Source organism: Lampris incognitus, chromosome 3 (genome assembly GCF_029633865.1).
Source record: "Lampris incognitus isolate fLamInc1 chromosome 3, fLamInc1.hap2, whole genome shotgun sequence".
Lineage (NCBI taxonomy): Eukaryota > Metazoa > Chordata > Actinopteri > Lampriformes > Lampridae > Lampris > Lampris incognitus.
Window position 1 is genome coordinate 83,326,679 of NC_079213.1, and position 24,427 is coordinate 83,351,105.

At 44.7% G+C, this 24,427-nt stretch overlaps 1 protein-coding gene across 1 annotated transcript in view; it reads right to left on the reverse strand.

The window, feature by feature from the left end:
• The window catches only part of abca7 (ATP-binding cassette, sub-family A (ABC1), member 7), an 89,171-nt gene that overhangs the window by 3,475 nt on the left and 61,269 nt on the right, over nt 1-24,427 (reverse strand). Inside the window, exons 30-46 of the mRNA XM_056276339.1 lie at nt 22,650-22,751; nt 19,952-20,141; nt 19,317-19,411; nt 18,864-18,896; nt 18,059-18,164; nt 17,884-17,958; nt 17,600-17,769; nt 17,223-17,400; nt 15,306-15,421; nt 14,422-14,566; nt 13,564-13,687; nt 12,302-12,431; nt 10,995-11,121; nt 10,249-10,311; nt 9,188-9,294; nt 4,783-4,924; nt 200-334 (exon numbers count right to left, since the gene is read on the reverse strand). Coding sequence (XP_056132314.1) covers nt 200-334; nt 4,783-4,924; nt 9,188-9,294; nt 10,249-10,311; nt 10,995-11,121; nt 12,302-12,431; nt 13,564-13,687; nt 14,422-14,566; nt 15,306-15,421; nt 17,223-17,400; nt 17,600-17,769; nt 17,884-17,958; nt 18,059-18,164; nt 18,864-18,896; nt 19,317-19,411; nt 19,952-20,141; nt 22,650-22,751 — 2,038 coding nt within the window. The remainder of the gene's footprint in view (nt 1-199; nt 335-4,782; nt 4,925-9,187; nt 9,295-10,248; nt 10,312-10,994; nt 11,122-12,301; nt 12,432-13,563; nt 13,688-14,421; nt 14,567-15,305; nt 15,422-17,222; nt 17,401-17,599; nt 17,770-17,883; nt 17,959-18,058; nt 18,165-18,863; nt 18,897-19,316; nt 19,412-19,951; nt 20,142-22,649; nt 22,752-24,427) is intronic.

Here is a 24,427-nt window from a genome sequence, read left to right on the forward strand (position 1 = left end):
CATATGAGATATCTGAACAGTCTGTGAAAGTCACTGGAGTTTGGCATGCAGTGTAGACATGCCTCCCATTCCGTAACCCCCCAAAAATGAATTAAAAAGAACAAAAATGGCAACAATAAAAACACACACACACATGCCCACGCGCGTGCACAAAAGCAATGAGCTGGTTGATGAACAATAGATTGAGTTGGATCTTTACCAGGAATATAACAGGTGGTGCCCCGATGAGGGAGATGGCAGTTGAGAGCTTCCTCTTGTTGCCTCCGCTATAGCCTCCAGCCTCCCTGTCAGCGTACTGGGTCAGCCCGAGCTTCTTCACGCCCCACTGAGCCACCTACGGCAGAGCGGAGCAACACTAAGGCTACAGCCAGCTAGTGCTGGTAGCCTCAGTGGTTCGTTATGATAACCATCGATACTATGAAAAAGACTGGGAAATTGACTGTTTTAACTTTGTTAACTGGCAGCACGGCAGCTAAATCCCCAAATTCTTAAATCACTTGCATAACTTACCCAGCAGATCAGATTTTATCCAAATAGAATTGGTCCTTGAAATGACGGTTGGTTACCTACAAAAGTAGCGTGTTGTGTTGACAAACTGACTATCCTGAGCCAGCTGGTGTTGTTTACCGACCTTTACAAATTCAGATACTGTGTGTCTCAACACATTTTATTTTAGGGACAGTACAGGTAGTGGAGTGTACAAGAACTAGATTAAAGTGTATGCACACATTTTCAAAAACTTTTTTTTTTTGGTGGGTTTTAGCATACATAGTCTATGTAGTCAGGGCCGTTTTTGCCTATTTGCATTATAAGTGACTGCAATGAACCCCCTAACCACCCCATGGGGTGTTTTTTCTTTTTGCACAGAAAGGGTCCTGTCATATGATGACATCATTGATGACTTTGCATCAAAAAAAATCTAGGAAACAGAAATTCTGAATTTATTTTTATATTGCATTAAAATAATCTTGTAATTTACACTGAAATTATTAATGTTATTCTGTTTTACTAATATTTGTGCAAGTTAATTTTCTAAAAAAAATTATTGTACATAGTTATTGTTTTCATCCATCCATCCATCCATTATCCAAGTTGCTTATTTGAATTTGGGTCGCGGGATGCTGGAGCCTATCCCAGCAGTCATTGGGTGCCAGGTGGGGAGACACCCTGGACAGGCTGCCAGTCCATCACAGGGCTCTCTCACACACACACACACACACACACACACACACACACTGAAAAAGCACCTAGGGACATGCTTTATTGAAAACAAAGTATGCCTAGTTATTCATTTTGCTTCAGGGATATTTACCCTAAGAGCCCTAGGCTCTTTTCAGGGTAATTTCGCTACCTTTACTTTTAAGCGCTTATCTTGGTCATTGTCAGTGCTTGAAGTGGAAAAAAACAAGTGTCAGCACTCCCCTTATTCACGTTTTTTATTATTATTACTTTTATCTTTTTATTAAGACAGTAGCAGTGGAGAGGTAGACAGGAAAAAGGCAGCCTCGCCTAGCCTTGCCTGTGTTTTTAGTGTCGTCGTGTGGAGTGCGGGGAGGTGTGTTGAAGGTGTCTGGCTGGGAGAGGTAGAGTTGGATCGGCTGAGGGAGCTTGGTCTGCTGTATCCTGTGGGCCCAATGACCACGGTCCTGCCTGGAGCTGCGCCCAAAGAGGAAACACCGAGGGCAATCTGACAGGATGCGGAAGTGGGGCAGGCAAAGCTAACGGCTAGCCAATGCAGACCGGCAGTTCTGACAGTCATCCTGGCTGGTGTTCGTTCTCCTGGAGTGATTTTTTTTGTTTTGTTTTGTTTAGTTTAGATACATGTGTTAGTTTTGCTGTATATGTTCTTGTAGTTCTTGTAGTTTTTGGATATGTGTTTTTGTCTTTGTGTTGCACTGCTGTGGGCTGGGGGAAACAATGTTTCATTTCATTTCATGTACGCAAGTGCATGAAATGAAATGACAAATAAAGTGTTTCCAATTCTGATATGAGGGAGAGTAAAAAAAAAGGGGTATGACATGCAAAAAAGGTCATCGGCTGGAACTGAACTGGCAACGTTGCGACAGTGTGGTCATGTGGTAGGCACTGTAACCATTCGGCTACGGAGGCGTGAGGCACCCCCCCCATTCACATGTTGGCATGTGTATTGGCTGGTATCAGCAAATCATTATTTCATTCTGAATTTCTACAGTGAACAAAAGATACTAGGAAATATTGCTGATGTTCACAACATAAATTTGTTTAATCAAGGGGACAACCATTTCAATTATCCATCCATCCACACCGCTTATCCTGCTCTCAGGTTGGCGGGGATGCTGGAGCCTATCCCAGCTAGCTTTAGTGTTTTAGTGTGTGGTGCAATGAATCATCAGGCCAGGATGCCCTTAGCTCCTTGTATTTCCAGCAAAATCCGATACTTTCTCTTCTCTCTACTTTCAGTGTGCCACACAAACTAAGCACCTCTGCATCACCATGCTCTGTGTCCAGTTGTCCTTCAGGCTGTTATTGTAAGGTTAATGTAACACTACCTAGACTAGCCGCCGACAGAGAAAAACAGGCAGAAGAGAACGGGAACAGGTGAGCATCATGTAGTGCCCCCAGTGCCCCCTGGATAATGCAGTTTATTTAGGGTCATTAGGAATCACCCAGAGAACCTGATATGGAGAGGGCAGAGAAGAATACTGGCAGCTTGTGAGAAGTACCGGTGCGCAAGAAGAAGTTACGGTATGCTAAAGAGTAAAACGTAGAAGTACTGGGACTGCATATCGGTGAGCACCAGCCCACTTCAAGCACTCATCATTATAAGGGCTAGCCAAACATGCTGTGTCTAGGCTATCCAGATCTTCCATCATTTGATATGATAATACTTGCAGATTTTTTTTTAGTAGCCTTTACATCAAGGAAAAAAAGATTGCGTCTACGAAATTTTATGTTTTTACATGTATCTCACCATAAAATGCTGGCAGTAGAGATATCTTTTCATAAATGTGTAGGGGAGATTGTCTGGAATCTGGCAATATCAGAACCATGATGGTGGAATACTCTATGACTGACCTGAGGTGACCTGTGTTTGCACATGTGCACATTTGTACATGAGCTTACTTGTGCACAGATGACCTGCGTACGTCTTTTGATCACCACTTTTGAATCATTACAATGAAAAGCAAATACTCTATTTTGTGTTTATTTGTCATACAAAGTGGGATGCAATGTCAGCCCTACGTTGGAGACAATGTAGAAATTTGCTGTAATTTGAAAACTGGATTACTCGACAACGCTTTGTTGCACAGAGAAACAACTTGTATCGTCGGAAAGGGTAATTAAGTTCTGCTGTTTATTTTGATATGTAGTATGTTGTAAAGTGCTCGGGATTTTGTGACTTATTCAACCAAGAAGCAGGAGGGTGAAAATGGGTGAAGAAATTAGTAAAAGATATTAATTTGCCGACGTTTGATCTGTATTCATAACATGATTACTTTCGTATGTACAAATATGTAGCTAGCATCACTACAAAGCTCTAGCTTCGCTCTTTCTTGTGACATGTGTTCCTATCAATCGGATATGTGTCATCCATGCAATGATGAGTTCATGAGTAATTCAAACAAGAGTAAAGGGTGTTCATGAGTAATTCAAAGAGTAAAGTGCTAAGAGCAAGTAACAGGGTAGTAGTTTGTAATGAGGAGTTTAAACAGTTCGCAGCAGAGTGGGAGTTTATACACACTACATCAAGCCCAGGATTCTCAAAATCCAACGGTCAAAGTGAACGAGCAATCCAGACCATGAAAAACCTGCTCAAGAAAGCACGAGAGCCGAGGAGACCCATATCATGCTCTCCTTGAGTACATAAATGCACCTTTGGATGGAGTGAGACTGTCTCCTGCCCAACTGTTAATTGGTCGGCGACTGAAGACAAATCTACCAGCAACTATGCAGCTGTTGAAGCCTCAGCTGTACAAGGAAGTGCATGGACAATTGAGTAAAAAGACAGTCAAGCCGAATCAACGTGCTATCCGCCTGAGTTATTGTGTCGCATCATTGTTAATCTAATTAACAATACATATATGACATGGATAACAATACATATATGACATAAAAAAGAACTACTACTCTGTTACTTGCTCTCAGCACTTATTGTATTCACTCATTAAAAAAAAAACTCTTTCTTGCGCTTTTACTTTAGCACTGGTTTTGCTCTTAGATGATTGTTTAGAGAGAAGATGCACTTATGACCTCTGATGACTAGTAGTTCTCCTGATTTCCTATGTTAAATGCACTTATTGTAAGTCGCTTTAGATAAAAGCGTCGGTTAAATGACTGTAATGTAAAATGGGTGTGCAGCTGGATGAAGAGCTGTATGCAGATTGTAACTATGGCTCAATTTGATGTAAATTCAAAATAATTAGCAACTACCAACGTTAAAAAGCTCAAGTCATGTGGTTTCATTTGATATGTGCCCCACCTTGCTGCGATGAACACTTTGTGAGCAACTGAAGAGGAAGGCATGTGAATTTGGACGCAAATTGCATTTGTTAAAGGTTAAAATGACAGTGGTTTAGGTTTTTTTTTTGGGGTGGGGTGGGGGCACTGTAAGATGTTGCTTGGGGCCCCAAAATGTTCAGAAATGGCCCTGTATGTAGTATTACATCTATATGTAAAATATATCTTTCTACATGAGGTAGTAAGACAATTTTATAATAGCAAGAATATGAAATAGTGGCTCTCTACTGTGCAGTGTTGACATTATAAGTGTTCACATAAGATGTGCCTGTCTTTTGACTTTACCTTGGGAACCGCGTCCTCTGTCACTCCTCGGAGGCGGGCATACAGCTCAAGGTGCTCACGGCCGGTCAGCAGGTCACTGATGGCATCAAACTGGGGGCAGTAGCCCATCAGCTGATGAACCCTCTCCATGTCTGTCAGCACACTGTGGGACACAGGAACATACATACAGACAGATAGACAGATATAAAACAGACAAAGTTAGATGAATAGACAGGGACACATAATGATCAACATGCTCTAATGTCCTGATAGATGTCCTGGAAATTTCCTCTCATCTCATCTCATCTTCAGCTACTTTTCCAGGGTCGGGTTGCAGTGGCAGCAAGCTAAGTAGGGCACTCCAGACGTCCCTCTCCCCAGCAATGCCCTCCAGCTCCTCCTGGGGGATCCCAAGGCATTCCCAGGTCAGATTGGACATGTAGTCCCTCCAGTGAGTTCTGGGTCTACCCCGGGGTCTCCTCCCAGTTGGCTGTGCCTGGTAAACATCCAAAGGAAGGCACCCAGGAGGCATCCTAATCAGATGCCTGAACCATCTCAACTGGCTCCTTACGATGCGAAGGAGCAGCGGCTCTACTCCAAGCTCCCTCCTGATGTCCAAGCTCCTCACCCTATCTCTAAGGCTGAGCCCAGACACCCTACGGAGGAAACTCATTTCAGCCGCTTGTATCCGCGATCTCACCCTTTCGGTCACTACCCAAAGTTCATGACCATAGGTGAGGATTGGAACGAAGATTGACTGGTAAATTGAGAGCCTTGGCTTCCGGCTTAGCTCCTTCTTCGCCGCAACAGTCCGGTACAATGTCCACATTACTGCTGATGCTGCACCAATCCGTCTATCAATCTCCCGCTCCATCCTACCCTCACTCGTGAACAAGACCCCGAGATACCTGAACTCCTTCACTTGGGGCAGCAACTCATCCCCAACCTGGAGGGAGTAATCCACCATTTTCCGGTAGAGAACCATGACCTCAGACTTGGAGGTGCTGACTCTCATCCCAGCCATTTCACACTCAGCTGCAAACCGCCCCAGTGCACGCCGGAGGTCACGTTCTGATGAAGCCAACAAAACCACATAATCTGCGAAGAGCAAAGATGCAATTCTGAGGTTCTCAAAACAGACACACTCCTCACCTTGGCTGCGCCTTGAGCTCCTGTCCATGAATATCACAAATAGTATCAGAGACAAGGGACAATCTTGGCGGAGTCTGACATCCACCGAAAACTTGTTTGACTTTGTGCCAAGAATGCGGACACAGCTCTCACTTTGGTTATACAAGGACCAGATGGCTTGTAGCAACTGCCCCGGTACCCCATACTCCCGCAGTACCTCCCACAGAGTACATGGTCGTAAGCCTTCTCCAAGTCCACAAAACACATGTAGACTAGCTGGTCAAACTCCCATGCCCCCTTCAGCACTTCTGCAAGGGTAAAGAGTTGGTCCATTGTTCCACGGCCAGGACGGAATCCGCATTGTTCCTCCTGGATCTTAGGTTCGACAATCGGTTGGAGCCTCCTTTCGAGCACCCTAAAGTGGACTTTCCCAGGGAGGCTGAGCAATGTGATGCCCTGGTAATTGGAGCACACCCTCCATTCCACTTTATGAATATGGGAACCACCACCCCAGTCTGCTCCACAGGTACTGTCCCCGACCTCCACGCGACACTGAAGAGGCGTGTCAACCAAGACAGCCCAACAATGTCCAGAGCCTTCAGCATCTCAGGGCGAATCTCATCCACACCTGGCGCCTTGCCACTGAGGAGCTTTTTAACTACCTCAGAGACCTCTGCCAGGGATATGGGTGGGGCTTCCCCTGAGTCTTCAGACTCTACCTCCTCCACTGAGGACGTGTTAGTCGGGTTCAGGAGCTCCTCAAAGTGTTCTTTCCACCGCTCGACAACATCCCCAGTCCGGGTCAACAGTTTCCCTCCCTGGCTGAACACAGCCGCAGTCAAGTCTTGCTTCCCCTTCCTGAGTCGCCGGATGGTTTCCCAGAACTTCCTTGAGGCCAACCGAAAGTCCTCCTCCATAGCCTCGCCGAACTCCTCCCACACCCGAGTTTTTGCTTTCGCGACCGCCGAAGCTGCAGCCCTTCTGGACTCCCGGTACCTGTCTGCTGCTTCAGGAGACCCCTGGGCCAACGAAGTCCGAAAGTCCTCCTTCTTCAGCCTGACGGCTTCCCTCACCACCGGCGTCCACCAGCAGGTTCTTGGGTTGCCGCCTCGACAGGCACCAATGACCTTTCGACCACAGCTCCTGCCTGCCACATCTACAATACAGGCTTTGAACATGGCCCACTCAGACTACATGTCCCCAGCCTCCCTTGGGATACATGAGAACTTCTTCCGGAGGTGGGAGTTGAAGACCTCATGGACAGGGGCCTCTGCCAGACATTCCCAGTTCACCCTCACTACACGTTTGGGTTTGCCAGGTCTGTCTGGCAGCCTTCCCCGCCATCTGATCCAACTCACCACCAGGTGGTGATCAGTTGATAGCTCTGCTCCTCTCTTCACCCGAGTGTCCAAAACATACAGCTGCAGATCTGATGATACGACCACAAAGTCTATCATCAATCTTCAGCCTAAGGTGTTCTGGTACCAAGTACACTTATGAACTACCTTATGTTCGAACATGGTGTTTGTTATTGTCAATCCATGACTCACACAGAAGTCCAATAACAAGGCACCGCTCGGGTTCAGATCAGCGAGGCCGTTCCTCCCAATCATGCCCCTCCAGGTTTCTCCATCATTGCCCACATGAGCGTTGAAGTCCCCCAGCAGAACTATAGAGTCCCGAGGCGGAGCCCTATCCAGGACACCACCCAGAGACTCCAAGAGGGCTGGATACTCTGAACTGCTATTCAGTGCATAAGCACACACAACATTCAGAGCCTTCCCCCCAGCGACTCGCAGTTGTATAGAGTCAACCCTCTCATTCCCTGGGGAGAACTCTAACACAGCCGTGCTCAACTGGGGACTTGTGAGTATCCCCACACCCGCCTGTCATCATGGCCAACTCCGGAAAAGTAATGAGTTCAGCCCCTCTCCAGGTGTTTGGTACCAGAGCCCATGCTATGTGTAGAGGTGAGCCCAACTATATCTAGTTGGTACCGCTCCATCTCCTGCACCAGCTCAGGCTCCTTCCCTGCCAGAGAGGTGACATTCCACGTCCTGAGGACCAATCTGCAATGCCGAAAGTCGGCACGTCCCGGTCTCCACCTTTGCCTTCCGGCCGGCCTGCATTGCACCCTACCCCAATGCTCATCCCTGCGTGTGGTGGGTCCACGGGGTTGTGGCTCCTTGTTGTTTTTTTTGGGCTGGGCCTGACCGGGCCCCATGGGCCAAGGCCTGGCCACCAGACGCTTGCTGGCATGCTCCCCTCCCAGGTCTGGCTCCAGGAGGGGGCCTCGGTTTCCCTTTTCCGGGCGAGGTGCTGTAACTCTGCTGGTGTAAATTCATTGGGTTTTTTGGGAAAATTTATGGGGCAAATTTCTCCTGGAAATTAATGGGGCAAATTTCTTCCCCTGTTTTTAACAATGTACCTACAGAAACTAATGTGAACTCTTTTTTTCCAATTAAAGGACAGATTTAGCTTTTTATAACCCACACCTGTTTAAAACGTCGTTGGGCATTGTTTAAAATCATACAGACAAAAGCTTAGTGGATTGCTTCATTATTGAACAACTTGCCAATATGCTGAATCCTCTCACTGGGCTTCAAATGAGTCCAATGAAGCAATTGTTTAAACCTTCAAAAATTATGGTCCACTTTCGCACATTTCTTTATTTCTTCATACAAAATATGTTTTGAATAGGAGCAAAATCAGATTTGATTTATGACTACTTTTTGCAGTTGAAGCAGTACATCCCAACTCTCTATAAAGTTCTGCACTTAGGAGAGAGCATGTCCATGGCTACAGACGTGAACTTCCACAGACTAGTGCAGACGCATCAAGAAAAAAGTATTTACAGATGAACTGTACAGAAAACATGGCTGTGACTATTATTTAAATGGAACGTAACACATCTCTTACTGTGCTGTGAGCTTCCTTTGTTGAAAGGGAAGCTATATCATGGTTTATGATCGGTTAGCCTAAACAAGTGCCCCATTGCACTGTGTTGAAACCCAGCGAGAAGATTCAGCAAAGTGGTCAGTTTCTCCATACTGAAGCAATAAACTTACAGTTTTTGGGTTCAAAAGCGGTGAATGCTTTTCAAGTATTTTTCTACACACCCCAACAGCATTTTGACATTACCGCTCCTTCACACCACAGCATGAGGGATGGTTACACTAGATCCTGCCTATTGGAGGACGTCACTAGAACAAGGTTGGGGTAAAATGAGGCGTTCCCAGAGTTTGATTTTTTTCAACGTTTGAGTCAAAAGACAGCTGCCAGCGGTGGTTTGTACCTGTAGTGGTGGAGGAAGGCCTCTCCATAGGTGATGGGAGTGTCTCCTGTCAGCATCCGAAACGTGGAGGTCTTCCCTGCTCCGTTGACCCCGAGCAGACCAAAACACTGATAAGATGATAAAAGGTACAGGAGCACTATGATGGCTCTATCTAGACTTAAAGTGGCACTCAAGAGTTTTAGACAGCTGTTTTAATTTTGGTTCCAAGTCTTTTCAAATCTTTTCAATCTCCACATTTAACCAAATATGAATACCATTTACTGCTGCCACTGTTGCAGTGTTAGCTCTTCTACATATTGTCTACTATGACAATATGTCTGAAATAATTTTTCCATCTTCTCTGATTAAATTATATTCCATCCATCCATCCATTATCCAAGTTGCTTATCCAACTGGGGTCACGGGGATGCTAGAGCCCATCCCAGCAGTTATTGGGCAGCAGGCGGGGAGACACCCTGGATAGGCCGCCAGGCCATCACAGGGCCCCCCCCACACACACACGGGGACAATTTAGTACGGCCGATTCACCTGACCTACATATCTTTGGACTGTGGGAGGAAACCGTAAAACCCGGAGGAAACCCACAAAGACACGGGGAGAAAATGCAAACTCCACACAGAGGACGCCCCGGGATGACCCCCAAGGCTGGACAACCAACCCTGCAATGCATAATTGCGGGGATTGAAATTGCACGGCAATTTGGATCTCATTTTAGTTTTTCCATTTGAAAATTTCTTAGGAAAGCTTAAAAAAATGGTTAGGGGGCCACAGAATGCCCTGACTCAATTGATCCGCAGGTTGTCTGAAATGGATGATGCCAACTCTAGCCATAAATAATATCCATGATTTTAAATTCTAAATTTTTCTCTGTTTTGAATTTTAAAAACTGAGCTGTGTAATTTAAAAGGCTTTTCCTTTCACTGTCAACTCATTAGCAGTATCAGTTAGTTCCAGTGCCAGAAACAGTGTTGTCTTCAGGGTGTGAAGACAGAGAGACTGACTGAGTTGACTGGAAAGGTGGTGAAGTAGGGAGTGGGTTATTTGGTGTGTAAACATCTCACCTCCCCGCGGGGGATTCCCAGACAGAGGCGATCAACTGCTGGCTTCCTACCAGCTTTATACACCTGGGAACACACACACACACACACACACACACACACACACACACACATATATACATATACACACACACACACACACACACACACACACACACACACACACATCCAACAAAACACAGAGAATCAAGTATTTCAATCTACAATCAGTACTACGGGTGTACTGTAAAGATTACTGTGCACATCGGTGTTTGTGGTCACTAGGTGCGCGCGCGCACACGTGTGTGTGTGTGTGTGTGTGTGTGTGTATACCCACGTATGCTGCTTGTCAAGCCTCTAAACTTTTTTTTTCTTATATTTGATATTTATCTTGTATTTCGTAGCATGTTTGAGCATAACTACCCATTAAACATTACCGAAATCCCAACTTTGACTGCATGTATGTAATTTTGACTGTGGGTCAAAAAACATTCAAGTGTGTGGTTGTATAGGTGATGGGAATAGAATATTTGTTTTTTTATTTTTTGCTTATTTCCATGATGTTTTTTTTTAACATTTATTTGTGATGTGGACATTTCTAGCTGGTTTTTCCACCCATTCTATTGGGAACCCTGATTGTCCAAGAGTGTCAGGAGCCTCTCTCTATATTATATCTGCTGGTTTGTTGACAATTTTATCTCCTCTTCTTGTTACTCTGTTACACAAATCTAGCTTTATCAGTATCACTTAAGCTTGGGAGGGCATGGCACCTTGCTGAGGTCCATCATGGTGAGGATGTCTGCCTGTGCCTTGCCCCCTTTGACCCTCGCTCTCTCCCTGGCCACATCCTCATCCTCTGGACCAAGAGGGGGCATCTCAGGCTCCGCCCACCATGGCCTGATGGGAGAGAGGAGACACACGATAGTGACTGCAGACTTCCTCTGGGCACTGAGCCCATATCAGTAAACTTTTATGGAGTAGTCCAACTAGCCAAGTAATCTTAGTTTCTACAGACATGACACTATTTATCTACACATTACACATTATCTACACATTATTTATCTACATGCTATCAGTTTCATGAAATCCTGCTTCCCAAATATTAATGTGCAAACATTCATACTTAAGAGCTGTCAAATACAACCGCAACCTTTTACTGATGTCAACTGTCAAAAATTGGAAACGTTCCTTTGGCGGTTAAGAGTATGTTTACACAGCAGGTCTTGATAGCCACGTCTGATTTTTTTGTCTATATCTTGATATTTTAGACTGCCTGTTTACAGCTACTTTTAGATGTAATCATGCGGTCCTGTGCTTACACCATAACTCTTTGGTTTGCACTTGACACAACCTGCATGCGTCAGCCTACACGAGACTCTGGTCACCGATGCTGAAATAAACAACCGCACGTGAATGCCACGCCATTCAAAATGCGACAAGACTGTGAGACTGTTGCAATTTGAATGATGTGCGCCTCGCAGTGACCTGAAAAATCCAATCTGTGTGGTTACATGAGAGTCACATTCACAGATGTCAGATTCCTATTCGATTTATTTCCATGTACAAATGTGGTTAAAATCAGATCTGAAAATATCCAAATATCCGAGTCCATGTGCTTTTTTCCTGGTTACTCAGTCATGATAAATATGGCATCTATTCTTCATGTTGGCTAAAAATTGGAATTGGGTCACTTGTAGCGGGTGGTCTAAACATCGCTTCAGTGCTTAGGGTTAAGAATACATTGACCAGAGTTGAGGAGGAGGGAAACAATGCTTTGCTCACATACACTGACCAGAAGTTTGTGGTTGAGACTCGAACAGATGAAGCTTTCCCCCTTACCCATAATGACCACCTCAATAACCATTTTACTTTAGGGAGGATGTTCTGACCGATGGGGCTGCTGCCATAATGTTGTGTTAATCAAGAGGAAAATGTCACATCAATCAGTTAGGGAGAAGACCCTTCCTCTATATCTGTATGCTATCAAACTTCATCCCAGCATACAGTGCTTGAGAAAAAAAAATCCCCATCAACTAAAATAAATAAGACTATTATCATGGAGCAGCTTCGAACCTACTTGCAATGGATGAAAAACTTGTACTGTAGCAAGACTGTGAAGATGAAGAAGATAAACCCCTCCACTGCCATGGCAAATAGGTTCTTCCCCACAAAGTCCCACTCCAGAGGGTCCAGGGTCTGCTTGGTGCCTGAGAGAGGAGCACAAAGGAGCTCCTTATTCCAGTGATTTAAGGACGTTACATAGTACACAGATTTTCATGATGCACTTAGAGATATTATAGTTGTGAACTTAAAATGCTTTCACAGATCATTTCAGTTTATTACACTGCAAAAAAAGGCCAGAGTGCAATGTCATCATGCAACTGGCTTTCACTGGGACGCTACACATTTGGATTCCACGTAATCAAATTCCACATCTACTACTACTTTCGGCTGCTCCCTTTAGGGGTCGCCACAGTGGATCATCCGTTTCCATCTCTTCCTGTCCTCTGCATCTTCCTCTGTCACACCAGCCACCTGCGTGTCCTCTCTCACCAAATATATAAACCTTGTCTTTGGCCGTCCTCTTTTCCTCTTCCCTGGCAGCTCCATCTTCAGCATCCTTCTCCCAACATACCCAGCATCTCTCCCCCGCACATGTCCAAACCATCTCAATCTTTCCTTTTGCTTTGTGTCCAAACCGTCCAACCTGAGTTGTCCCTCATTCCTAATCCTGTCCTTCTTTGTCACTCCCGATGAAAATCTTAGCATCTTCAACTTTTCAACATTTTCAAACTCTTCAACATAATCACATTCCACATATTTTCTGTAAATTATCTTATGACACATGCACATGACCAATAACTGTCATTATCTTCATTCAAATGACCTGGTTTATTTTTTGGCTGACTTCAACCAGGTTGTGAAGGATAGATTGTGAAAGTTCAAAAGAGCTTATACCCATTAGAAAACATCTCAAGTGCATGAATGAAAAAACTGCAAGATTTACTGAAATTAAAAATGAATTTTGTATTGTGCTGTTAACCATAATACCAACATCTATCTCGTGTGTTAAATGTAGAATTTTACTACAACACAAGACGGCCACTGTTTGAAAGAAAATCAAGATGGCTGGCGACATGAAAGTGGAGCACGATGTGGATTTTGAATTGTGTTTGATTTGGGAATCATTTTGAGACCTTTCAGTACTAAACACTGCTGTCTTGAGGGATTCAATCAACTGTAGTTTTGAAAATAGTGATTGATCAAATACAAATAGCAACATTTTTTTTTCTGTTAACATTAAAAGCATTTGAACAAAAGCACTCCAGGGTTTCATACCCAGCCTCTGGAAGGCATCGGCCATAGCTTGGTTTTTGGCCATGTCAATGAGTCCTCGACCCAGGCAGAAATGGGGGAAGATGAGAAACACCTTTTTCAGGATCCTGTTCACCTCATTCAGATGCTAGAAAGAAGAAAGCACCAAGTGATGGTGCATTGGTTAATGCTCCTCCCAAACACACACATACATACACATACACATGCACATGCACATGCACATACACATACCCCCTGACCTGTCAAATCCCACTTGAACCCTTTCACATCTCAACAGGTATGCTAATGAAAAGCTTTTTAAACCCTCAGTGCTCCTGGATCTGATTTATTTCAAAATTTATTCAAGAGCTTAAAAAGTGTAACTGCAGGGTTTCTGACTTTACAGTCTCCTTAAACAGTCAACTGACCTCACAACTTTATTATTTACACTGTCTCACTGCTGCTATGGCCAGTCATGTTAGCCTCTCTACTGCATCAACATCATAGACAGAGAGCTGGTTCTATAACATCAGGCTTTATCTTAACTTTTTATTCAAACACAATACAGTACTTTTAGTAGACCTACATTCCTGACTGATTTTCAGGACTTAGGTTGGTATTTGCCAAGACCTATTATGATGGTTTTTGGGCAAGATGACTGATGCTGATGCAACTAGGCTTTAGCTTCTTAAGCTAAAGTGTATTCTTTACAAAAACCTAAATCACAACATGAGAAATCTGTGGGGGTCTATATAAAATGTGTAGTCGTCTGCATATGGTAACTGGCCAGAAAGTTTTCTTCATACTTTGAAATGTTTTGGGTGTCATTCTTGAACTCATTTAGTGTCCGTCTGTCTGTCCTTAATTATACATAGTCTGTACCTCATCCACAAACAGCTCCAGGACAAAGGTGGCGATGCTGCCGTTGATTCCAATGAAGAGGTTGATTGAGGTTAGAACTACATAAGCTGTGCTGGGAACAGTGAACACAAAGGATGCTGGGTACATCAGTGGCGTAATAGACCACCTGTAACACAAGCCATGGATAGAACAAGGTTATATCCTGTTTACTAGATGATATTTAAAGAACATCTTTTCAGTTATTTCCATTTTGAATACTATTGCCCCTCTATTCATTATGTAGAGAGAGAGGACAATATGTGTGGAGAATATCTTGCCCACTCTATACAACACATAGCATGTACAGTAGATGGTGTTATTATATTAATGTTTGTTTCTTGCACTGTCCATCTATCCATCCATCTATTCATTCATCCATTATCCAAACTGCTTATCCTGCTCTCAGGGTCGCGGTCTTGCACTGTTTAGATCACATTATTGCCACAGCTTTAGCCTACTTTTATCTGTGCAAGTCAGTTTCCAAACAGGGATAAATTAAGTTTATCTTATTTTTTTTTTAATAACATACAATGAATAGGAGGGAGAGGTCAGGGACAAGAGATAAATAGGGGATGATATACCGTAGTAGTCACAAGATTCAAACTCACAGTATCATGTGTTCATGTGCCTTAACCTGATCTGCAGTGATATCCTGGTTATAAAGCCATCACTGCACTCACATTTTCATTGTCTGTGACAGTAAATGACTGAGATAAGACCAGAGGGTGAGGATGCTTTGCTCTTTATGAATTTAAAGCTCACATATATTTTATGTATTGAGGGCAATCCTTTTGTCCCACTCTTTTAAATCAGATTTTCTGCAGTTTCAGTGCACAGCATGTTAAACAGACTGGCATGGGAGTTACCCGTAGAGCAGGAGCAGCAGGATGAGGGCGGGCAGGTTGGTCTCAGAGACATAAGACTTCTGCTGGAAGCAGATGAAGATAAGCACCACCATGGTGGCAGGGATGGTGTAGTTTAACTGGCAGAGAAAATGCACAATGGAAAACTCAAAAAACACAGGTAAACCCACTACTATGTAGCCTGAAAAATTATATGCTTGGCATGAGTAAAATAATGCTTTTTACTGACAAATAATCGACTGGAGATTATAGTTTGGAGAACTAGGCTATGGCAAGCTGGCTACAAAGTCCTTAACTTGAAAATCTACTACTACTACTACTACTACTTTCGGCTGCTCCTGTTAGGGTCCGCCACAGCAGATCATCTGTTTCTATCTGTTCCTGCCCTCTGCATCTTCCTCTGTCAAACAGCCACCTGCATGTCCTCTCTCACCACATCCATAAACCTCCTCTTTGGCCTTCCTCTTGTCTTCTTCCCTGGCAGTTCCATTTTCAGCATTCTTCTCCCAGTATACCCAGTATCTCTCCTCCACACATGTCCAAGCCATCTCAATTTTGCCTCTCTTGCTTTGTCTCCAAACCGTCCAACCTGAGCTGTCCCTCTAATATACTCGTTCGTAATCCTGTCCTTCTTCATCACTCCCAATGAAAATCTTAGCATCTTCGTAGCATTCATTGATTGTAAAGCGCTTCAAGTGGCTGTTGTAGCTAGAAAATCGCTATATAAATGGATTTCTATAATCATCCACTCTGCCACCTCCAGCTCCACCTCTTGTCTTTTCATCAGTGCCACTGTCTCCAAACCATATAACATAGCTGGTCTCACAACCATCTTGTAAATCTTCCCTTTAACTCTTGCTGGTACCCTTCTGTCGCAAATCACTCCGGACACTCTTCTCAACCCACTCAACCCTGCCTGCACTCTCTTCTTCACCTCTCTTCTGCACTTCCGTTACTTTGGACAGTTGACCCCAAGTATTTAAACTTGTACGCCTTCGTCACCTCTATTCCTTGCATCCTGACTACTCCACTGTCCACCCTCTCATTCACGCATAGGTATTACATCTTGCGCCTACTGACTTTCATTCCTTTTCTCTCCAGTGCATACCTCCACCTCTCCAGGCTTTCCTCAACCTGCACCCTAACTTCACTTTGACCTTAACTTGACCTAACTGGAACATAAAAACTTAATTTGAAATGAAATACATATGTAGAGGGCATTGCCCCCTTGATTATGAAAGACTACATCAATACATCATTAGCTGATATAAATGATGCAGACCTGGTGACAATAAGAAGCCCCACGCAATTTAAGGAGGTGAGAGAATCTCAGACTGGGCTAAATTATTAAATTAGTCACGACATTCAAAATGAATTATCAATGTAAGATATGTATACTAATCCATTTCGTCTGGTTTGCTCTGAAAACCAAATATTATCTAACCTACAGTGAATAAACAATAGACAGGTTTTTCAATACACAGCAGGACAGTTTCAGTCAAGTTTTGGGTAGGTCCCATGTCCTCTTTGATCATCACTTTCACTATCATATAGAGACAGGTATAGGGTTAAAGAAGTGTAAAACTTCTGCCTTTTGTCCATGTTGTGTTTAGTTCTGCTACCCAACCAACAGCCAACCAACCAGCCAGCTTCAAGGAAGAAAGTGATAACTGTACATGACAGGCTGACTGCTGTGTATACCCGTTGAACCAAGCTAACATTTAGTAGTGTTTTTCTATTTCTTAATATAACATGGTTCACAAAATATGAAATTATTCCTTTTCAATGTAGTCCAAGTGCCCTATTCTATTCTATTCTTAAAACCTTGTGGGCTGGTAAAACAGTGAAAATGGCTGGCGAGCCTTCAACTGTTCCCCTGTGGATGAAACAGTTTGCCTCCTGGTAGCTCCCGGTACTGACCATGTCCCAGGTGAAGTTAGCCAGCCAGTAGAGATATGGTTTAACCCCACTGACAAACTGCAGGTGCTTGGCCTTGCTGACTCGCTCCTCGATCAGGAAGAGCACAAAGCTGGCCGGGACGAAGGACATGGCGAAGATGACACAGATGGACACTAGGACGTCCACTGATGTGGTCATCCTACATGGGGGAAAACGTAGATTCATGTATGGACAAACTCAAACAGAGAAAGACGCAATAAAAAACAAACACACACACACACACAACACACACACACACAACACACACACACACACACACACACACACACACACACACACACACACACACACACACACACACACACACACACACACACACACACAGATGGAGAACTAACATGGCCATCTCGGTGAGCTGTTCCTTGGTGAGGTTGAGGGGATGATTGTAGGCAGTGATGCCGTGCCTCCTCCTCTCCGGCCCCGGGGGGAGACTGGCTCTCAGCAGGCCATTGTTCATCACATTGACAAATGATGCCATAGCATGCCAACCTTTGTTGTTGTACCACACCTGGCCATATGGGGGAGAGAGAAAGGGGGGAAAGAGAGAGAGCGAGAGCCTTGAATGGAGATGGCAACACATACAGACAGAATGGCGCTCATAAACAAGCATAGTTTTTTTTACCTTGACATTGTTTTGACTGTTCAGTCCCTGTAGAAAATCAGGCAGGCGGTTCAGCAGGTGATCTAAGGAGCTGTTCTGTGATAAACCGAAAAAACCATCAGTACATTAAGTCACGAAGCATATCCCAAACATCATTGAAGATATCAGTGTTGATAAACTAAGCCATGAAATTAACCTGTGTTACTTGGTACCGAGTCCTGATTGACATGACGGAGTCCTGGATGTGGTGGACCTGGGATATGGTCTGTGTAGCCTTGCCCCCTAGAGAAAAGCCCCCATATCTGCCATACAACAGTCAAAAAGGTTGAAAGAAACATCTGATTCCATTTTGACATTTTGTAACTGAGCATGTGAAAGCCAACCCAACAGAGAGTTAGCTAAAGAATAACTACAATGCTACAATATGCCAATTAGTTGGCATATAGTAGATTAGTGGTTCTCAATCAGGTCCTTGGGTACCACCAATACCAATGGTTTTCTATTCTACCAGGTCGTTCATCATATTCACATGTTGTTCCAGTTATTCTAGTCTCCAGTCAGGGAGGATTTAGACCTGGAACAACAGGTGAATTTAATGAACCACACGGCAGAAGACAAAATCAGCAGTGCTGGTGGTGCCTGAGGACCTGATTGAGAACCACTGATGTAGCTCTAAACTATTCTGTAGAAGTGATTAGTATGATATAACTGCTGCTGGCTTACATTAAACTTGCGGCAGCTGACATTAGTTAATAATTCTTACACTTATTTGCATTAGAATTATTTAACCTAATACAGGTTCACCTTTGAAGCTGTCTTGAATTGAAAACCAATATAATCATCATTTAGTAGAATTTAAGGAGCGTCTGGGGATGGTAATAGCTATGTTTGTTGCCATCTTTAGTCAGGTTCTAAACACAGCAGAATAGTTACAACTAACACAGATGTACATTTTGTCGATATTTTCCTCCATTAAACCTCCCATGATAAACGGAACTTACCGGAACTCATTCACCCACTTCTTGGTCTTCAGGCTGCCGATGACACAGAGATGAAAAGTTAAATCTACACAAGGATATTTCTATAGGAAACCAAGGCTTGCTGTAAGCCTGACAAACCCTTTAGGGCATCGGGAAATGGCTTCACAAATGGAACAGGGTTTTGGAGGTCATGCCTGTTGCCAGTGACATCAAACTCAAAGTCATCTATCATTAAGAAGTTTGTAGTTTACTGGAGGGTAAAGACCTCTGACAACAATTAAAATTCAATTCAATTTTATTGTCATTAAAAACAATGTGCAGGCACATGTTAAAAATGAAATGAATAAAATAAGCGTTTGATTATTTTGTGATGGATCCAAAAATTTGAAACACATATGTTGTCTCTAAATTCTTGAATAGTCCCAAAAAATAAACCTAGCAATGCCTTGCTGCATTGTATTGTGAATTAAGTACCTTTTTTTGAGGATTCCAGGGTAGGTCTTGACCAGATAGTCAGAAATATTATGACTGGTTAGATTCTGTAGGATGTCCCCAGTCAGCATCTTAATCTGTCAGACAGAAAAACAGGAACAACACATTAAGGTTAGAAAGTAAATATACCCCTACAGAATACACTAGAAGGTGAGTGGTTGGTGCCACTCATCTTCCAAGACCTTTAAAAAGGTCTTTCATCAAAGTGCTTTAAGACATAAAACTGCAACCATTTGTAGCTGTACGAGTTTTCTGAACTGGTGGCCTGTGTACATGATGTGTATAGACTCACATGATATGTGCATGTGTGTGTGTGTGTGTGCATGTGTGTGTGTGTGTGTGTGTCCGTGTCCACACATTTGACCAATCTGTCTTCCTGACATCTTTCCAGCCATTACTTTCTCTTCGCTTACTTCTCTGCTTGTTGCCATTGATGCCTCAGTGCATTTCCCTGCAATTGACATTCTCTGAAGATCCACCAAAACAGTGAACCCACTATCTAAAAAAAATCCTGAAGCTGTTTCTTGTTTAGTAGGTGTGTTTTTGTCCGAATTCATGTTATTTGTTTTGTGTAAAGCACCCTGTGACCGAGCAGTGTGTCTTGGCCTGGCGTTGACCTGTGGAGGGGGTATTCCTCCAGCCCCCTGAGGGCAGTCGGGCAGCATCCTGCGGATGTCCTCTGTGCTGCACTGACAGTCTGGAGAGGGGCTGTTCATGCTCCAGTTGCCTCTGCTGAACATCTGCCAGAGGGAGTAGGGAACCTGCGGCCGCACATACAGACTGCCCTGCCCGCCCTCGCATGGTGGGCTGCTACATGGAGAATATGGTAGAAGGGTTAGTTACTGGTTAACACTTTATTAGTGCAGCACTTTTTTTTGCCCTTTTTCTCCCCAATTGTACTTGGCCAATTACCCTACTCTTCTGAGCCATCCCGGTTGCTGCTCCACCTCCTCTGCTGATCTGGGGAAGGCTACAGACTACCACATGCCTCCTCCAATCCATGTGGAGTCGCCGGCCGCTTCTTTTCAACCTGATAGTAAGGAGTTTCGCTGGGGGGATGTAGCGCATGGGAGGATCACGTTATCCACCCCCCCCCCAACAGGCGCCCCAACCGACCAGAGGAGGCACTAGTGTAGTGACCAGGACACATACCCACATCTGGTTTACCACCTGCAGACATGGCAAATTGTGTCTGTAGGGACGCCCGACCAAGCCCGAGGTAACACGGGGATTCGAATCGCCGATCCTCGTGTTGGTAGACAATGGAATAAACCGCCACCCCACCCAGATGCACCTGTTTTAATTAAAGTCTATACAGTGCTTCACCAGCGGGATTAAAAAAAAGAGGGAAGCGAAACATGACTGCATGAATAAAGCACAGCAGGAAAACCAAAGCCTTATGGGTGAGGATAAAGGCCATGAAAGCACAGCTATAGAAATATGATTTAAAGCATGACTCTGATTCTGCTCATGTAAACTTTTCCATGTAAAGGTTAAAAACATGGCAGGCTGGTCTTGGTATTCTGTTATGTTAGCATAGCAGGATAAACACAGCTGCAGATAATAACATGTTGGATTTAGGTGTACCAGCAAATCTATCAGTATTGACAGGAAGACAGACAGAAACAATTGTCAATAGTACTGTCAATGTTGGTTCTTTGAAATATCTACATCCAACAGACCCATATCTGCAGCTGTGTTTATGTACCAAGACCAACCTGCCATGCTTATAACCTTTACATGGTTTATAACCTGTAGATGTCAGCAGACTCAATAGCATGGGCTAGGGTTGAATTACTCTTTAAGGGTTCAAGGATATGGCATTTAGAGCACAGCAAATTTACATGATTTGATGCATATACCGATGACACCAAACTGCCAGGTGGGATTTTGTGAGGGGATTTGACTTGACAAACTACCAATACCAGTTGGCCATTTTCAGAAAATGTGGACAATAATGTACTATTGACAAGTTTTAATTTACTGGTAGATGATAACCCGTCTTCTCTCAGTCTCTCTTCCAATTCATTGGACATTTCTGTTAGTGTATTCCGGCGACTGCAGGACGACATTACTAAGAAATCATTGAATTTGTCTGGATAGCATGGTGGCCTATTCCATTGCCTACCAACACGGGACCTCCAGTTCGAATCCTCATGTTACCTCCGGCTTGGTCGGGCGTCCCTACAGACACAATTGGCCGTGTCTGCGGGTGGGAAGCCGGATGTGGGTACGTGTCCTGGTCTCTGCACTAGCGCCTCCTCTGGTCGGTTGGGGCACCTGTTCAGAGGGGAGGGGGAACTGGGGGTAATAGCGTGATCCTCCTACATGCTGCATCCCCCTGGTGAAACTCCTCACTGTCAGGTGAAAAGAAGAGGCTGGTAACTTCACATGTATTGGAGGAGGCATGTGGTAGTCTGCAGCCCTGCCTGGATCAACAGAGGGGGTGGAGCAGTGACCGGGACAGCTCGGAAGAGTGGGGTACTTGGCTGGATACAATTGGGAGAAAAAGCGGGAAAAATACCACCCCCACCCCCCAAAAAAAACTCATTAAATTTGTCAGGCAGAGAAAAACATTATTCTAATAAACACAAAAATAAAACAATTTTTTGTGCAAATTGCCAGAACCCAGTTTCAAATAAATGTGAATTAAGTGCACAAAAAGAGATAACAATAATAAAAACCCATTTTTCATTTCATTGGTCTTTTAGGCAAGTACCGTATTTTACAATCTGTATTGTTTTACTATTTTTTTCTTTGCTGTCATTATAGTAACACAATACGGATCAGCAAACATGTACCCAAGACTGACATAACGCCATGACAAACTAATGTGTCTTTGTTGTTCGAAAGACTGATTCTATGTTCGAGAATATTGTGCAAGTATGTATCTGTTCATATATGATGCATATAGTATGTGTTCATCTGTCTTAGTAGCTATGTTTCCATACAAATGTTCTGCAAAATTTTAGCAAACTTTTGACAAGCTGAAAAACTGTGCAATCAGGTGCTTTCTTATTGCTGGTTTTAATTAAATTATATCCTAGAGTGCTGAAACAAGGGGTGACATGGATTACTTTCCATTAGAAATATTCCAAAATTCCATTTTACTCACTCTGTTTTATACTTCATCATCAACAAGTAAACTTTTTCAATTGCAAACAAAAACCCCCTTTTGCAATATCTAGGAGTTGATATTTGGCATTTCCATCCAACCTTTTTTTTCTTTTTTTTTTAAATAATTGCAGATTTAAAATTCCCATTAAAAATGTCTTCATGGACAGGCAGCGAGTAAGTGGACAGAAGACGTCTTACGTGCTGTTGTCTTCCTGCTCCATACACTTGGTTCCAAAACCCGGCCGGTCCAGCAGCGCGTCTAGAAGGTTTTCCATGGCAGGCTCCCCTGGGGCATCATTACTGCCAACATGAAGAACACCGGCAAGAAATTCATGCTAGAATGCCTAAAGTAAAAGTAAATAACTGGAACATCCGGGTGGTGTAGCGGTCCATTCCGTTGCCTACCAACACGGGGATCGCCAGTTCGAATCTCTGTTTTACCTCCCGCTTGGTTGGGCATCCCTACAGACACAATTGGCCATGTCTGTGGGTGGGAAACCGGATGTGGGTATGTGTCCTGGTCGCTGCACTAGCGCCTCCTCCGGTCGATCGGAGCACCTGTTTGGGGGGGAATAGCGTGATCCTCCAACGTGCTACGTTCCCCTGGCGAAACTCCTCACCATCAGGTGATAAGAAGCAACTAGCAACTCCACATGTATCGCAGGAGACATGTGGTGGTCTGCAGCCCTCCCTGGATTGGCAGAGGGGATGGAGCAGCGACCGGGGCGGCTCGGAAGACTGGGGTAATTGGCCGGATACAATCGGGGAGAAAAAGGGGGAAAATCCATCCCCCCCAAAAAAGTAAATAACCACTGAATTTTAAATGTGCTACTGTGGCGGACACTAGGGGCTATGCCTCTCACCCAGCAGGGCTGTGAGCTGGGGGCGTGGTTTACGTTCCCAGGCTCTCTGGTGCAAGGTTGTTCCTGTTTTAGTTTGGTTTTGGAGCTGAGGAATAAAGTTCAAACTCCTGTGTTTTTCCTCATCCTGCCACATTGGTGACCCCGAATTGAACATGTTTGGAGCAGAAGAAGAGTGTAACTCCACTTCGGCCACGCCGCCCCAACTCTCACAGCCGGCCGTTCTCGCCGCGGCTGTGAAACTCCCAGAGTTCTGGCAGAGCGACCCGGCTTCGTGGTTCCAGCATATTGAAGCGCTGTTCCACCTGCGTGGAATCTCCGTGGACGACTCCAGATACTATCTGGGCGTCGCTGCGCTGGACCAGCAGTCCACACGCCGTGCCATGCAGCTGTTGCATGCCCCCCTGCAACACGGTAAATACGTCGCCCTCAAACATCTTCTGCTCCGGAGGTACAGCCTATCTGCCGCAGAGCACATAGATTCCTTTCCCTATCTGGTTTGGGCGACGGGACGGCTGTGGATCTCATGGACAATATGCTGTCGCTGCTAGGCTCGGACGAAGGTGGGTTCCTTTTCCCGCACGTTTTCCTGCGCCAGCTCCCGTCTCCTGTGACCGCGGCTTTGGCTAACTCCCCGTGTCCGGCCACTGGTGACTGCCGAGGTTTGGCTGAGGAGGCTGATCGGGCCCTGCTGGCTACCAGACGGTTCTCTGTGCAGAGTGTGGCATCGGAGCCTCTGCAGCCGGCGTCGGGGGACACGGACCCGGCAGTGGTGGCTGGAGTGACTGCCTGGAGATGGCGCGGGAGCGGCATCTGTTTCTTCCACCAGCGGTTCTGCGGCAAGGCTAGGCGCTGCGTCCCTCCGTGCACGTTTGAGGCGCCGGGAAACTCCAGGGCCAGCGCTCAGTAGCAGCTGTGGGCGCTGGTGGACGTAGTGGGCTGATCTTCATTAAGGACTCAATGTCAGGAAGACGGTTTCTGTTGGACTCCAGCTCGCAAAAGAGCCTACTCCCTCCAGCTAGCACAGACATGTCAGCCGAAGGCGGCGGCCCACAGTTGAGTGCAGCTAACGGTTCGTCCATTGCGACGTTTGTCACAAGGTTGGTGACTGTTTGT